This window comes from Hydra viridissima, unplaced genomic scaffold (genome assembly GCF_058129835.1).
Source record: "Hydra viridissima isolate aposymbiotic clone 2 unplaced genomic scaffold, HvirCarnegie_v1 scaffold_15, whole genome shotgun sequence".
In the NCBI taxonomy this organism is placed as follows: Eukaryota; Metazoa; Cnidaria; class Hydrozoa; order Anthoathecata; family Hydridae; genus Hydra; species Hydra viridissima.
In genome coordinates, this window is record NW_028324314.1 from 7,288,084 (window position 1) to 7,305,451 (window position 17,368).

Below are 17,368 nucleotides of genomic sequence, written 5' to 3' on the forward strand. Positions count from 1 at the left end.
AAATTCAAAGAAAATACACTTTCACCATTCCAATTTTACCAGTGGATGAAATTATTAGCGGCTTATCCTTCTCCGCAAACACGTCAATCACGCTCGAAAATGAAACCATCTTTGAAGTTCGATACAGCTGCTCTGACCGATGCACGCAATGGACTTGCATTTTATCCGACAAATCCTCCTCGCCAAACTTGAAGTTTTCTGAAAAAATACCTTGAGTCTCCATTAAAAATGTCAACAGTCCTTTTTCCCTGGTCACGCTGAATTCAGATAGGCTTAATCATCTTGCACGTGTCGCTGAATCTTGAAACCATAATTCTCCTCTGAGACTCTACGTCATATGCATAATAATTAAGAAAAAACACTTTTTGAACGCTCTCCGTCACCACCTTAATACTGTACTCAAAATTTTCTGAAGATTTTACATCAATCACTAAAGTGCCAGGATTAACTATCGAAAGCGTCACCGTGCTGTCATTTTTCATCGCTTTAAACGCATTGCCGATATAACTCTCAATGCCAATATACAACTGCTCCTCAAAATTAAACACATACTCATCAAACTGATCAGCTAAAAGATCCACTTCAAACATCAAATTAATGGTGGTTTTTGTCTTCATATGAATGCCTTCTTTGCTAATGCTCAAACTCACCATCTTCATATTTTTAAACAAAAGATCAAACAACGCTTTCAATTCACCTGCATGCTTTGTTCTCGCTAGAAACTTTTTAACAAAAAGAAAAAATTCTTTTAATTCAATTCATAGTTATAAGAAAGATCATAGTTATAAGAAAGATATAGTTCGGAAGCGAACAATAGCGCATTGTTTTAACTCTTTCATACTGTTTTTTCTCGCTTTCGGACTTCCGAACCTGTACAAAAAGATTGTTGTTGATAGCAATTGTCTGTCATTTTTTTAAGTTGTCTTTCTGTTTTTATTGAAATTGATTTTTTTGATATGCCTGGTGAAAATTGTGCAATATTTGGTTGTTCAACTTCAAGAAGACACAAAGGTATCAGCATTTTCAAAGTTCCTACTCCAACTAATGATGCAAATAAGAAATGGAGTAATGAGCTTATTAACGTAATTACTAGAAACAGACTCATCGATGATTCTTTGAAAAAACGAATTGATTCCTTCAACCTTTATATTTGTGAGCTTCACTTTACTGAAGATCAATTTTGGGTTTACTCATCTCGAAAAATTTTAAAGGATGGAGCATTGCCAACTCTAAATCTCCCCAAGAAAAGTAATCAACCACAGCGAAGTTCAATATCCATTACAAAACGTGAGGAGTTTTTAGTGACGCAAGAGTTAATTTCTCGAACTACACCGTCATGTTACAAATCTTTTGATGATTTTACAAAACGTATTTTAAAGCTCTCTCTTGGTGATTTCTTTGGATGATAGATTTGCAGTAATTACTTGTAATTCTCCAGAACATATTTTACCAAAGTATGAAATTTATGTTGACGAGTTGCTAGACTATTGTATAAGAATTTTTGGTTGGATGTTACCAGTAGATCATCTTTTGTACCTTCAATATAAAGGATCTTTTTTAAATGTTTCTTTATTAAAATTTATAAGTCATATTGAAACTCTTGTACTTTGTCCTGGTGTTGAAGTAAAAAGTTTAAACTTAATCAACCAAAACTTTAAATTTGAAAAACATGTTATAACTAAAAAATTTAGCTACTTACTTTTTAAGCAACTTCCTCTTAAACCTAGATTAAATCAAGATGAGTTTTATCGTTCACTTAATTGTAATATTTTAATAAAATCCCAGAATTGTTGTTATTCATGCCATTCATTGCAACTTAAAACTAATTATGAAGTAAATAGTAAAAATAAAACTTTAAACCAACCTGCAAAGCTGAGTACTCCTTTTAAATTTACCTCCACCGAACAAATTAAATTAAGTTTGCAACAACATCGTTTAAAATGCAAACAGTTGGAAAATCAGATTGAACATATGAAAACAGTTTTGAAAATGGAAAGTGAAAAAGTTAATTTAGAGCTTGATCAAGACCTTAAAACATTGTACTCTTGTTTTAATCAAAAAAATATTCCAGAATTCATGAAACTATTTTGGAATGAGCAGCAAAATTATATTAAAGCTTCTAGTCCCTGTAGTGTTAAGTATCATCCAATGATAATAAAATTTTGTCCCAATTTAGCAGCTAAATCTTTGTCAGCATATTCTGATTTGCGTTTTGATAGTAAGACTGGTTCAGGATTTTTAGTTCTTCCAAGTTTACGCACCTTGAGAGACCACAAAAATTATATACATCCTTCAAGAGGTTTTAATCCTCAAGTCATTAATGATCTTGCAAATAAAACTTCTAACTTCTATAGTTCTGAACGATTTGTTACAATTCTATTTGATGAAATGAAAGTTCAAGAAGATTTGGTTTGGGATAAATACTCTGGTGAGTTAATTGGATTTGTAGATTTAGGAGATATTCAAACTATGCAACACTTAAAAATGTGAGAGAGCTAGCCTCTTATGTTATAGTTTTTCATGTTAAAAGTATAGTAAACCCACTTTCCTATAGTCTAGCAACATTTGCTACAACTGGAGTAACATCAACACAACTTATGCCAATATTTTGGAAAGCAGTGCGTTATCTGGAGAGTATAAATTTGAAAGTTATAGCTGCAACTGCAGATGGTGCATCTCCAAATAGGAAGTTTTTTAAAATGCATAAGAAATTAGATGGTGGCTCAGGGAAAAACATTATATATCGCACTAAAAACTTATTTAGTAATGATAATAGATTCATCTTTTTTTTGCAGATGTTCCTCATCTAATCAAAACTTCTTGAAACTGCCTAAGTAATTCTGGCTCTGGATGTAAATCACGCTACATGTGGAATAGTGGATTTTTTCTTCTTTGGAATCATATTTCAACATTTTACAATTCTGATTTAGAAAGAGGTTTAAAACTTGTTCCTAAACTAACAAGCGATCATGTAAACTTAACACCATATTCTGTGATGAGGGTACGTCTTGCCTCCCAAGTATTGAGCGAAACGGTAGGAAATGTTGTAAAGCAGTTTGGACCACCAGAAGCTGCTGGAACTGCAGAATTTTGTTTAATGATGGATATGTTTTTTGATTGTTTGAATGTAAAGAACAGTGTTGAGCATATAACAAAAAGAAAAGCATTTTTAAAACCTTAATAAATAAATCAGTAGATGATTCAAGATTTGCTTGGTTAGATAACTTCCTCTTATACTTTAAATTGTGGAAAGAATCTATAGATCAGCGAGAAGGAAGTTTTGATGAGAACTCAAAATCAAAAATGTTTATTTCTTCTCAAACTTATGAAGGTTTGCAGATTACAGTGCATTCATTCAAAGCAGTTGTTAAATTTTTACTTGAAAATGGTGTTCGATTTGTATTTTCTGAAAGATTCTGCCAAGATGACCTTGAAAACTATTTTGGAAGTATATATATATATATATATATATATATATAAAAATACGCAATTGATCATAACCCTGAATTTACTATAAGATTTACAACAAAAAGCTAACAAAAAGTTTATTGAAGTACCATCTTAATAAATTAAGTAACTATTAAGGAAAATTTTAAACAGAATTAAAGTAGTTTTATGCCATTAATGTTTTAAAAAGATATGTGGCTATGAAAATAGCCTTTTATGTTCAATATTTATGTTAATTTCCTTCACTTGCTTTCTTTATTTCGCATCGCAATTAATGAGTCTTGCAGGTTTTCTTTCTCATCTTATGTTTTTCAATAATGTCTTTGGCATAAGAAAAGGAACGAACTCTTACAAATAATGTAATGAAGTGTTCTAGAAAATTCTTACTAACTTCAGTTGATTCTGGATCACTAATATTTACAAGTGTCTGAGTATCATCTTCCATAACCCTGCAGCGCAGTAAAATTGAAACACACTGTTGGCTATACTTACATACACTTTTACTACTTTTGAATTTAGTATACACTCTCTGAAAAATATATCCAATAAAATATTGTAAACTCTTTCTCTCTATATCAGTTATTTCCTGAGTTGTATTTACAGATTCAATAGTATTTGGTTTTATATCAGAAAGATTTTTTAATATAAGAGAAGACATTTCAGTGAGTAGTGTATTGCTCAAAGTTAGGTCGCTGAAGTGTGAAGCTAGTAGATTTTCGCTCAACAATCCATAATAATCTTGATAAAATAAATCACTATTGCCATTGAACTTTTCTATTATTGGTTTTAACTTTTGCCAAAGATTTTCAGCATGATCTTTTGAATAACTAAATTTCTCACATGAGAACTGTTTTCATATATCAAATAGCAGATACATGTCCATTTGCAATAAACGTGCACATTCTTCAACTATGCTTTTCAGCTTTAGTGGTGACAATGTATTATACATTTTGGAAGAACCTATTTCAAAACTCTCTAAAATATGCTTCGATGCAATGTGTCTCTTTAAACCTCTAATTGTCTTGTAAACTTTGGGACACTGAATGCATGCATGTTGTTCGACATTATCTCTATAAATATCGATATCAGAAACAATAGAATCTATATCTGTAACTAAGTTAATGTCATTGTTCAAAAATCCTCCTTCAACCACGTCAAACAAACATTCTAAATCACTATTTGTCTCGAAATCGCTGTTAAAAGATGCCATTTTTTAAACTTGTGCAGGTTCGCCGGGTCGTTGTGCAGTTTTCAAGTTAAAATCAAAAAATAATGGAAACGGTCCGTGTTTCCAGACTATGTATTCTTATGACTATGTTCAATTACAGATTAAAAACAATAATGTAAAACAAAAGGTACCCAGACAGCCTCCCGTTAGAGACCCAATGCTGGCCCAGTTCCGCTTGCCACAGCGGCGCGATGCCGGCAACTGATCACGGCCCAATGTCAAAACGGCCAATGGCCCAGCATCGCTAGCCAGCACTGGCCCGGGATCATTTTCCAGCATTCGTCCGTGATCGTATGCCAGCACTGACCCGTTACTTTTAACCAATATACATTCACTAACGCACTATTATTAGCCATTTCTAATGTGATATCGCACAAAAAGCAAATACAAAAGTAAATATTTTTTGATATTTATTCCAGTTCAAATTGACAAAAATAATTTTAAATAGTACAGATATTATTGATAGTTTGAAATAGTGCTATTTATCAAACGGGTTTTTTCGTTCTTCTCAAGCCTTTCGTCCACTATTTCGATCTCCTGAAAGCTGAAAATACTCTTCAGCCAACGCTCAAACTCTTCGCTTGATGCTCCCGAGTTTAAATGATTTAGTTTTACAGCACCTAAATACAAACTTTAACTTGACAAAATTATAAATATAACAATTGAACACATACAAATAAATATATATTAAATAAAAATAAAGATTTCTTCTTACCCAATAAAATCTTTTTCTTCTTCAAGTTTTCCACTGAAATAACCAGCTCTTTTTTAACAGCTGTAAAAATCAGGATCTCTTAGAAAATTTATTCTTAAAATTCTAGTAAAATAAAAATAAACACTTACAAAAATAACTTAAAATAACTGAAAGTATAAATTCTAAGCATATTACTACTAACCAGTGCAATGAAGTGTTCCTTCACTCACTTTGGCAAGAATCCGTCTGACAGATGAACATCGATTGAATGTCAATGAAGACCCTGAAAACTAAAATTAAGAAGAAAAAATTAATGAAACTGTTTATTTTAACAATAGGTTAATGTGCATTTTATTGCATATACATACATATATATACACATATAGTTATAGTGCATTCCAAAAATGAGGAGAGTGACCATTGACAAAAAAATTTAATGAATATAATACAAGTATCAATAAATTACAACCTTAAAAGTTATAAATTACAACCTTTAACTTAAATTCATGACTACATTGTAGTGTACATATATATACTAAAAATACCAAAGTATCTCAAAAACCTAGTGCAAATAAAATATGAAATCAAAAACAATTCATTAAACATTTATGGGAATCATTTCTATGCCAATTACATTTACCAAATGTAATTTCTCCATTCAGCAGCTATTGAATGCATAAATACAGACAATGTTGTTATAAAACTGTTATTATAAGAAAGAAAATTACTTAAGACGCAAGAAAAATTAACCTAAATAAGTTAAATATTTCAATTACTACCTCATATAAAACTATGTATGAAATAAGCATATTGATTTTGTCAGTAATAATGTAAGAAAATAGACTTAGTACAGATTTCAACAAATTAAATTATAACAAGTGAAGTAAGGGTGAAACAACAAAACTATCATTAACTTGTTGAATACACACTTGAGTATTCTGTCATCTAAAATTGCAATGTGTTTAACTTTATCTAAGTGTGTTACTAAATGTGATTCTTAACAGACTTGAATCACACAGGTTTTTTAAAATTAAAACCTTGCAAAAGACACAAAACTGGCAAAAATGATATTTTGCTACTTTTAAACACCACCACCAAAAATAATCACCACCTGCTTGATATGCAACTATAAAATTGTGTTGAGTTTTTTAAATAGGCAAATCAGGATGAAACAGACAGAGAATACACATTAAAGATGACAAAGCAGTCAGATTAACACTAAACTGAACAGCCCAATCAGCGAATAGGGTAGTCAAATCTGATGAGAATATTTCATCATCATTATTATAACTAAAATTCAAATATGACCAAGTTCAGTTTCAACATTAACATTGTTATCTGAAAATGTATTAACAACAGTTCCAAAAACTGAATCATTATTATCTACAACTTTTTCACTTATAGCAGGAAAATTGTCTTTTCTAGATATGTATGAGGGGGTAACAGTTATCTCACCAAATGAGTTTTGTAGATTAAATATTTCACAACTGATATCTTCATTAAATATTTGTTTCAAGCTTTTTAAAATAACTCTAACTATATATGTAACAGAACAATACATTATCCCGAAGTTAAGATGGAAAAATATAGTGTTGTGACCAAAACTAAAAATTGTAACTAACTTAACTATAAAAACCGTAACTAAAACTACCCGACTAACTTTTTAGTCTAACTAAGTTTAGTCGACTAACTTTTTAGCGTAACTAAATTTAGTCGACTAACTTTTTAGCGTAACTAAATTTAGTCGACTAACTTTTAGTCTAACTAAATTTAGTCGACTAACTTTTTAGTCTAACTAAGTTTAGTTGACTAACTTTTTAGTGTAACTTAATTTAGTCGACTAACTTTTTAGCGTAACTAAATTTAGTCGACTAACTTTTTAGCGTAACTAAATTTAGTCGACTAACTTTTTAGCGTAATAAAATTAGTCGACTAACTTTTTAGTCTAACTAAGTTTAGTCGACTAACTTTTAGTCTAACTAAATTTAGTCGACTAACTTTTTAATTTGCGAAAAATATATTGTTACTTTTACCCAAAAAATATTTTTTTAAAATCTTGTAATGTGTAAGTAGTGAAGTGGTATCTCGAGGGTAACTTTTTCAAGGTCGATTTTTAGAGTTTTTCAAGTTTTTGGTGAAAGGTTTGCGACATAAACACCTGGAATTTTGTAATAAAACTTATCTAATTAGTCCCCCGTTATTATTATTAAGTTATTATTATTAAATTTCAATGAAAAGCGGTTCAGATCTGGATTTTTCAATTTCTAGTTAAAGTGAATTATAAATTCTAAGACACATGTGAAATCAATTTATTAAAAAAAAAATGGTGTCATGTTTTTGAAAGATGTTATGTGCAGAAGCATTTTCGGATTTCCTTTATATAATACCTGCAATGATTTTTTGAAGTAATAATATCTAATTTATTTCGCTCTACACTCATAAAAACGCAGATATTTACAATCAAAACAATAAGATTGAAACAGTTAGGCAATTAATGTTTTTTTATTATTTCTATATTTTGTAATTAGACATATATCTTGTTCAACTCTCAATTTTGTTTTTCTTTTAAAAATTATTATTAAAATGCTAAAAACTAATTACGTTTTCGGTATAAAATATCAGCTGTTTTTGACGGAGTTGTTCTGCTAACAAACCAATTTTTATTTAATTCAATAAAAGAAAATTTGGGGCAATACTAGGTACAAACAAAACAATTTTTATACCTAATTGTCATAAATTATATTACGTACAAAACAATAAATTTTGATGAACACCTTTAAATTGATTTATTGGTCATAATTCATATAATTTCATGGTATTGGTTATTCAGTTTTTTTTAGCACTAAATCTTGTTTTAGTCAACTAATTTTATCACGCTTAAAAGTTAGTCGACTAAATTTAGTTACGCTAAAAAATTAGTCGACTAAATTTAGTTAGACTAAAAAGTTAGTCGACTAAATTTAGTTACGCTAAAAAATTAGTCGACTAAATTTAGTTAGACTAAAAAGTTAGTCGACTAATTTTAGTTACGCTAAAAAGTTAGTCGACTAAATTTAGTTAGACTAAAAAGTTAGTCGACTAATTTTATCACGCTAAAAAGTTAGTCGACTAATTTTAGTTCGACTAAAAAGTTAGTCGACTAAATTTAGTTAGACTAAAAAGTTAGTCGACTAATTTTAGTTAGACTAAAACTAACCTTAACTCCCATCCCTAGAAAAATATATAAAGATTTAATTTGGATGGTTCACTCTTATATTTAATTGCTAAAATGAGAAAAGTAACAATTGACAAAGTCCTTTCATGATTATAATGTAAATGACAATAGATTACAACCAAGGTCACTTAAAATGAGTTTAAAACTAACTTAAATTAAATAAGATTATTTTAATGACAAGTAATAATAAAGGAGCATATAATAATAAAAACAAAGATAAATTAATAACAGCAAAAACAACAACAAAAATAAACATAATAACAATATATATATATTGTTATTATCTTTTCTTTGTTGTTGTTATGCCATTATTTTGTTATCATCTTTATATATATATATATATATATATATATATATATATATATATATATATATATATATATATAATATATGAACTTCAATAAATATGAATTCTCTCAATACTAATTTTTTATTTTATCTAAGAAATTTTCGCTAGATTATTGATACTAGCATCTTCAGCTTTAATTACAAATTATTTATTAAATTAAATTACAAACAAACATTAATGTCACAAAGTGACATTACCATTAATATCTAGTATAATTTTTTATTTTATCTAATAAATTTTCGCTAGTATCAATAATCTAGCGAAAATTTATTAGATAAAATAAAAAACTAGTATTGAGAGAATTCGTATTTATTGAAGTTCATATACTAAATTTATTCAACTCTCATACAAGATGTCGTCATTTAAATATATATATATATATATATATATATATATATATATATATATATATATATATATATATATATATATATATATATTTACACACACAAACATATATATGAATAATATAAAAAAGGTGTTAATTAAAAAACTTCATTATCTTACAGTTATTGTGATTAAAACTTTATCTTCTAACCTTTAAATAGCCTTTTCTTTAACCATTTCTGTTTTATTGTTAAATCAATATCTTGCATGAATATTATTCAAACTGTTTAATATAAAAACATAGCTAACCTTTATACAAAATAACTGTAATGATGTGTGGTAAAATAAGTGAAATTTACATTATTTACATTATACGACATCTAAACTTTTTACAGTAGTATTTACTACTGCAAGAGTTAGGATGTAGCAATTGCAATTCTAATTACAACATAATTATACGTTTTCACAAAAAAGCAACATTTTTTTAATAGCAAACGTACATTTGCTATTATTATTACAATACGTTTTGTAATAGTAACATAATAAAAAAACAACAGCAAAAGCAAGAAATTTGCGAAATATATCTTGTAAGCATTTGTCTTCGCGTCTATAAAATCATAATGGATGACGCAGAAAATATTCAAAATAATGGCGGTTATGGCAAAACAACATTCGGCCAAAACTCTGTAGCCGCCACAATCGGACCATTGTTGGTCCAATATCAAATGCCATCGCAATGGAGTACGACTACTCGCCAGAAGCATGCCAGACTCGGGCCAGTACTGGCCCGTTACTAATCTTGTCGTCACGGCGTGCGATGATTCGCCGGAATTCTGGCCCAGTGTCGTAGGCTGTCTGGGATCCAGTAGCATCCAGAAATATTTATTATCTTTATGACTTCAAGTGCAAAAATGGCTCCCGACAGTCTTGGATTGGAACTAAGAAAGAAAATTATTGGCGATTACGTAAGTGGAATGTCACAAAAAAGTATTTGTGATAAATATCGCGTGAAAAAATGGACCGTATCAAGACTATGTTCTAAATATCGTTCTACGGGGAAGTTGGCAGCAGATAACAAAGGTGGAAGACTGCGTTCCACCACTTCTAGTGAGGATTTTATGATCGCCAGATCCGTCAAGAAGGATCCCTGGATATCATCAATCGAGATACAAAAGCAATTAGAGCTGCCTGTATCGCACCGAACAATCAGACGACGTGCTGTTGAAGCCGGATTGTTTTCTCGACGCCCTGTAAAGAAACCGCTGATTTCACTAAAAAACCAGAAGAAAAGACTCCTGTTTGCTACATCTCATATTGACTGGAATGTGCAGAAATGGCGAACTGCCCTGTTCAGTGATGAATCGAAGTTCAACATCATTGGGAGCAATGGCATTTGCCGTGTACGTCGACCGGCCGCAAAACGCCTCGATTTACGTTATTGCCATAAGACCGTGAAGCATGCTGGAGACAATGTAATGGTCTAGGGGTGTTTTTCTGCTAACGGTCTAGGTCCAATACATCGAAACGATGGAATAATGGACCGTTTCATGTATAAAAATATCCTGAAAGATGTTATGTTACCTCATGCTGAATGGAATATGCCAATAAAATAGGTTTTTCAGCAAGACAACGATCCGAAACACACTGCAAAAGTAGTCAAGCAGTGGTTTCAAGACAACCACCTATCGATGATGGATTGGCCGCCTCAATCTCCGGATCTCAACCCTATCGAGAACCTGTGGGAGATCGTCAACCGCAGAATTAATCGTGAAGGTGTTCGTAATAAGGATCAACTGTTTGAACAAATCCAAAAGGCCTGGGCAGCGATTCCACAAAGTTTAATTGATCACCTGATCGAATCTATGCCTCGAAGATGCAAGGCTGTGATCGACAACAAAGGATTCGCCACAAAATATTGATAGCGAAATACAGCTTGGTCAACATTTTGTCGAGTTGCACTTGTTTTGTCCAGAAGGAAATCAACTTTTTTTAATACTTTTGATTAATTTATTAATTTTCGTGTACAAATAATGAACTTTGTGATGAATAAAACTTGAAGAACTTTGTCTCTAAACAGTTACATAGTTATTTCTCTAAATTGAAAAAATGCAGCACTTTTATATAAAGAAACTAAATTAGCATTATTTGGTTGCAAATGTTTTGTCCGATACTGTATATATATATATATATATATATATATATATATATATATATATATATATATATATATATATATATATATACATATATATATATATATATATATATACATATATATATTCAAAATACCAAAAGTCTCAAAAATCTAATGAATATAAAATATGAAATCAAAAACAATTAGTACAGATTTTAACAAATTAAATTATAACAAGTGAAGTAAGGGTGAAACAACAAAAACCATCATCAACTTGTTGAATACACACTTGAGAATTCTGTCATCTAAAATTGCAATGTCTTTAACTTTATCTAAGTGCGATAATGAATGTGATTTTTAACAGACTTGAATCACACAGGTTTTTTAAAATTAAAACCTTGCAAAACACACAAAACTGGCCAAAATGATATTTTGCTACTTTTAAACAAAGGCAAACCATCGATATTCAACTTCCCATAGGGAGCTGAAAATATTGCAATTTTATTGTAAACATGATTTAATATTTGTTAAACTAATTGCTGAACCAAAATAAAAATTATAACCACCTGCTCGATATGCAACTATAAAATTGTGTTGAGTTTTTTAAACAGGCAAATCAGCATGAATTAGACAAATAATACATAGTAAAGATGTCTAAAGATGACAAGTAGTCTAATTAACACTAAACTGAACAGCCCAATCAGCTAATATCAAATGCAATTTATTAAACATTTATGAGTATCATTTCTATGCCAATTACATTTACCAAGTGTAATTTTTTCAACCGGCAACTATTAAATGCATAAATATAGACAATTTTATGTTGTTATAAAGTTGTTATTGTTAGGAAAGAAAATTACTTTAGACACAAGTAAAATTAACCTAAATAAGTTCAATATTTCAATTACTACCTCATAAAACTATGTATCAAATAAGCATATTAATTTTGTTAGTAATAATGTAAGAAAATAGAGTTAGTACAGATTTCAACAAATTAAATTATAACAAGTGAAGTAAGGGTGAAACAACAAAACCATCATCAACTATATATATATATATATATATATATATATATATATATATATATATATATATATATATATATATATATATATATATATATATATATATATATATATATATATATATATATATATATATATATATATATATATATTCACACACACAAACATATATATATAAACTTTATCTTCAAACCTTTAAATAGCCTTTTCTTTAACCATTTCTTTTTTATTTTTTAATTAACATCTTGCATAAATGTTATTCAAACTGTTTAATATAAAAAAATAGTTAACCTTTATACAAAATTACTGTAATGATGTGTGGTAAAATAAGTGAAATTTACATTATTTACATCATACGACATCTAAACTTTTTACAGTAGTATTTACTACTGCAAGAGTTAGGATGTAGTAATTGCAATTCCAATTACAACATAATTATACGTTTTCACAAAAAAGTAACATTCTATTTTATAGCAAACGTACGTTTGCTATTATTATTACAATATGTATTGTAATAATAGCATAATAAAAAGCAACAGCAATAGCAAGAAATTTGCGAAATATATCTTATAAGCATTTGGCTTCGCTTCTATAAAATCATCATGGATGACGCAGAAAATATTCAAAATATTGACGGTTATGGCAAAACGACATTAGGCCAAAACTCTGTAGCCGCCACTATCGGGCCAGTGTTGGCCCAATATTAAATGTCATCGCAATGGCGTACGACTACTTGCCAGAAGCATGCCAGACTCGGGCCAGTACTGGCCCGTTACTAATCTTGTCGTCACGGAATGCGATGATTCGCCGGAATTCTAGCCCAGTGTCGTAGGCTGTCTGGGTAATTTACTCGATAAAGCAAGAAATTTTTTAAAATTTATTATATTATTTATATTTTTACTTTTATCATTATTGTTATTAATTTTTTTAAAATATTTCCCAAAACTATTTATTCTTCCTTATGTAAAAGCTCTTTTTATTTCCTGCTTTTTATGCATTCATTTTTATTTTAACCATACAGGACATTAAATTAAAAAAAAAGGTCACAAGGTGATCGTTTTGTTGTATATCAAAGATGTTCTATACATCCATGTTTCATTACCTACCCCGTAGAAGCGTTATGTAACAACCCAAAATTCTGAGTTCTGTTCCTTCAATGTCTATATAAATTATGGGAGAATCATGTCAAATTAACCAAGAGCATGGAACCAAAAAAGAAGCTTTTTTTTTCAACCTTTTTTTCAACCCTTTTTTCAACCCTCTTTTCAACGTATCGATGTTTTGTGTAGTTTTTCTTTTGCCTCCATACCGAACAACCCATCAGATTGAAATCCAAACTTGAGAGAGGCCATTCATTAAAAGTGATATTTTTAACCAAGCGAGCTTGTGAGCGAGACCACCACTGAAAAATACTTGGAGAATTTGAGGAAATAATTAACCATAATAAAGTAGTTTATAAAAATCTCTTCATTTATGTTGTCAAGGGAAGTAGTGCTACATTATTGGAATGTGACGTATAATGAAAATAAAAATAATTCTAAGTGAACAGTGTAGTTTGTGAAATATTAAATACGCTACTTAACAGCTATAATAAGTTATTTTCTGACTAAGAAAAATAAAAGATATTCAGGCTGAAATCAACATAAGATAGAATGCAGTTCTAAAATTCTGCAAAGCCAGAAACATCCCCTTTACCCTTTAGAAGCCCGTTACCTTAGAATTAAAATAATAGAAAAAGGAAGATATATTTAGACCAGCTTCTTAATCAGAATGGGCATCACTTATTAAAAACGTAACTAAGCCTGAAGAACAGCCTGAATGGGGAAAAAAAACTTTCGAAAATCTACTAAAAACAGCATAATTGCAAATAGAATTTCACCCAGAATATGGTGCTACCAAGTTACCAACACGTACAATATTTTAGAGAAAATTGGAGAACGAAATAAAATAATTACCGCAAGTTCATTCCAAATATGGCAGATATAGTAGTCCCTGTATATAAACTATTAGGAAAGGACAAGAGGTATTCCATGAGGAAGTGAAGTAGGGATGTAACCAACAATTTCAGATTTTCTTCATACTTTATAAAAATGATTACCTATATCACATAGATTACCTTATAAAATTTTAGTGCTATAATCAAATGGATTTTTAAGATATCTTTATTTCAAAATCACCAATTTTGGGGGATTTTTTTTGTTTGACGGCTATCTTGGATTTTGTGTTGTTTTTGTTTTAGGTGTTATTTTAAAGCCATGCATGAGAATCAAGCTGAAAATTTGCACAAGAAAAGTTTTTAAGATGAGGAATCAGAATATAATGATTATTTTTCATAAAAAACAATCGAAACTAGGTCCAATTAAGGATTGTTTCTCTTTTATAATTTATCTCTAAAAATGTAATAGACCAAAAAAAAAAAGACCTGTTAACCGAGGTAACCCATATATTTGTCAATTTTCTTTTTAAAAATCAAAATACTGGGCGCGGAAAAAGTTCTAGAAATTTTTTTTAAATTTTCAATTGAATGAAAATACTGTATAAATAACAAAATAATTCGATTCAAGAAATAACAAAGTTTATTAGAGCGATAACAATAGCAATAAACAAAAAAAATCACAACAAATGCTCAAAACTGCCTCCATCGACCTCAATATATTTTTTTACACGCTTCGGAAAATTCTTGACGATGGTTGGCAGAAGACTAGCAAGAAGACTGTTAGTCTTTCCGGTGGCGCAGATCCCGGCCCACACCATTACTGAGGATGGAAAATGACTACGAACAATGATTTTTACTGCCACAGCCTTCAGCTGACCCTTCTTGAGAAACTGCCTGAGATTCTGATGGTTATCTTTTTGTCGGTGAAGAACACCCGTGACAAGCGACCACCGCCAACCAGCCGACGTATTCGGCAGCATTGCTGCAGCCGTTTCGCCTTCGTCGTTTTGTTCAGGAAATGGACGCTAGCGATCTTGTAACTGCGAAGTCCAAGCTTCTCTCTAACGAAGTGACGGACACTTTTTTCACCGACATCCAGATCTTTAACTATCTTGCACATCGATATCTTGGGATTCCGAAGAATTTGGCATCGCACCTTGTTCGTGTTCTGCGGAGTGGTCGCAGTGGTTTTAACGGCTTCTTCAAGGACGGTCAGCAGTCCCTCTTGTGTCCTTGTAACATTTCACGACGTTGTAGATGGTTCGCTGCTTGAACCCGGTTGTTCGAACAATGTCACCCGCACGCATCCCCGCCTTATGCAACTCCATAATTGTAACATGTTGATTTTCACGATCCATAACGTAATCATAACTGAAAGTAAACAAATTAATAATATTTTTTTTTGTTCAAAATTTGATATACACTAAATCAACTGGATAGACAGATATATCAAGTTATTCAGAGAGAGATAAAAATTTATTATTAATACGATCTGGATTATTAATACTAAATGTTAACGTTAAAATCTATTTTCATTATGAGCAATTTTTTCTTAAATTCTCAGAAGAATTGCTTTGATCCATTTAAAAGGCATAAAGTTAATATAAAAGGTAAAATTATTTGTTTTTAACTAATCATGCAACTACTTTTTACAAAGTAGTTGCATGATTAGTTAAAAACAAATAACTTATCCACAATATCTTTTAAATAGTTTAACAAATTTTTGGTTTCTATTCTCAGTTCCTAAATTATGCTTCTTACTTGTGTTGACCATTTTTACTCCTAACAATTATAGGTGGTTTGAGAGAAATCAATATTTAACTGACAAAAGATATGTGTTCAATTGGTGTGGTAGTAACATAGTTTTAAAATGTGTCCTTCATGTCGAAAAGAAGTGGTATAAAAAATAGATAATGGGTTTGCATTACAGGACCATAATGGTGAAGATGACCTTCTGGAACGAATTTGGATGAAGAGATAGAAGTTGTTCAAGAAAAAGAACTTATAAACAGCAGTTTTGACATACTAGATGTCTCACCAGTATAACTTCATGGAATTCCACAACATGCAAAGATTTCCCTAGGCAAATGAAAGTTAATGTAAGCTAATGAAGTCACGTCAAAAAAGCTATGAGTAAATGTTGTATATATAGCAGACATGAGAATTGAAAAAAATCCACTATTTTTCTGACGGTTGTGCTGGCCAGTACAAAATTTGTAAGCATTTCTTAAATTTATGCCACCATGCTAAATATTTTGGGGTGCAATGAGGATGAAATTTATTTGCGGTTCAGTCCGTAAATCTTTTACTCTCCAATTTAATAATGCAAAGACCTTACCTAATACAAGAAGTTTCCATCAACTTATTCCATAGGATGCAACAAGCTTATATGTCAAGAGTCTCTGAGCAGGAGAAACCCAATTTAACATTCAACTTTACAGGCTCAATACTCCAAGAAATTAGAGCAATCTCCAAGAAATTAGAGCAGAAAAATTTATCTGCAAATATGATATACTTAAGTAGGTCGGCTTGGTATTAGAAGTTGATGAAAACAATGCCCTTGTAAAATTGTCCCAACAGAGATGATTGTTGTTTGGTTCCTAAACATCATATTTAGGATATTATGCTAAAAACGCTGTCATTTTCAACGACAGGCCACAAATATCAGATAGACACAGATGATTCCCAAAGGTTCATTCTTTAAATCAACTCAGCCATAATGCACTATTGATGATGGATTCAAGAATTTCAGAATAAGCATTTTCTAACACCCAAAAGTGTTTATTACTTAAATCTGTTTGATTATTTAAAAACTCACCTCTAATTTTTTTTATCAAAAGACTCTTTAAAATACGTATTTTAAAAAGAGAAAAAAATTGACAAAAAAGATAATATTATCTTCTTTCCCAGGCCATCTTTCTTGATCTATTAAATTTTCCCAATGTACTATAGGTGAAATACAAACCTTATCTTTACTTTGTTTGCATTGTTTTTATCAAAATAAACATTTTGAT

At 30.3% G+C, this 17,368-nt stretch overlaps 1 protein-coding gene and 2 pseudogenes across 1 annotated transcript; 1 reads left to right on the forward strand and 2 right to left on the reverse strand.

Annotated features, from left to right (window-relative positions):
- Nucleotides 1-751: 751 nt before the first annotated feature.
- Nucleotides 752-3,565, forward strand: LOC149878428 (uncharacterized; annotated as a pseudogene).
- Nucleotides 3,566-3,679: 114 nt separating this feature from the next.
- Nucleotides 3,680-4,666, reverse strand: LOC149878429 (uncharacterized; annotated as a pseudogene).
- A 192-nt stretch (nucleotides 4,667-4,858) lies between these two features.
- On the reverse strand, nucleotides 4,859-15,712 carry LOC149878430 (uncharacterized). Its single transcript, XM_090072538.1, has 5 exons — nucleotides 15,630-15,712; nucleotides 9,440-9,470; nucleotides 5,572-5,659; nucleotides 5,391-5,450; nucleotides 4,859-5,295 (listed from the first exon to the last, which is right to left on the reverse strand). Exons 1-5 carry the CDS (start codon nucleotides 15,710-15,712, stop codon nucleotides 5,132-5,134), a joined length of 426 nt encoding a protein of 141 aa, XP_089928664.1. The 3' UTR covers nucleotides 4,859-5,131.
- Between the last annotated feature and the right edge of the window lie 1,656 nt (nucleotides 15,713-17,368).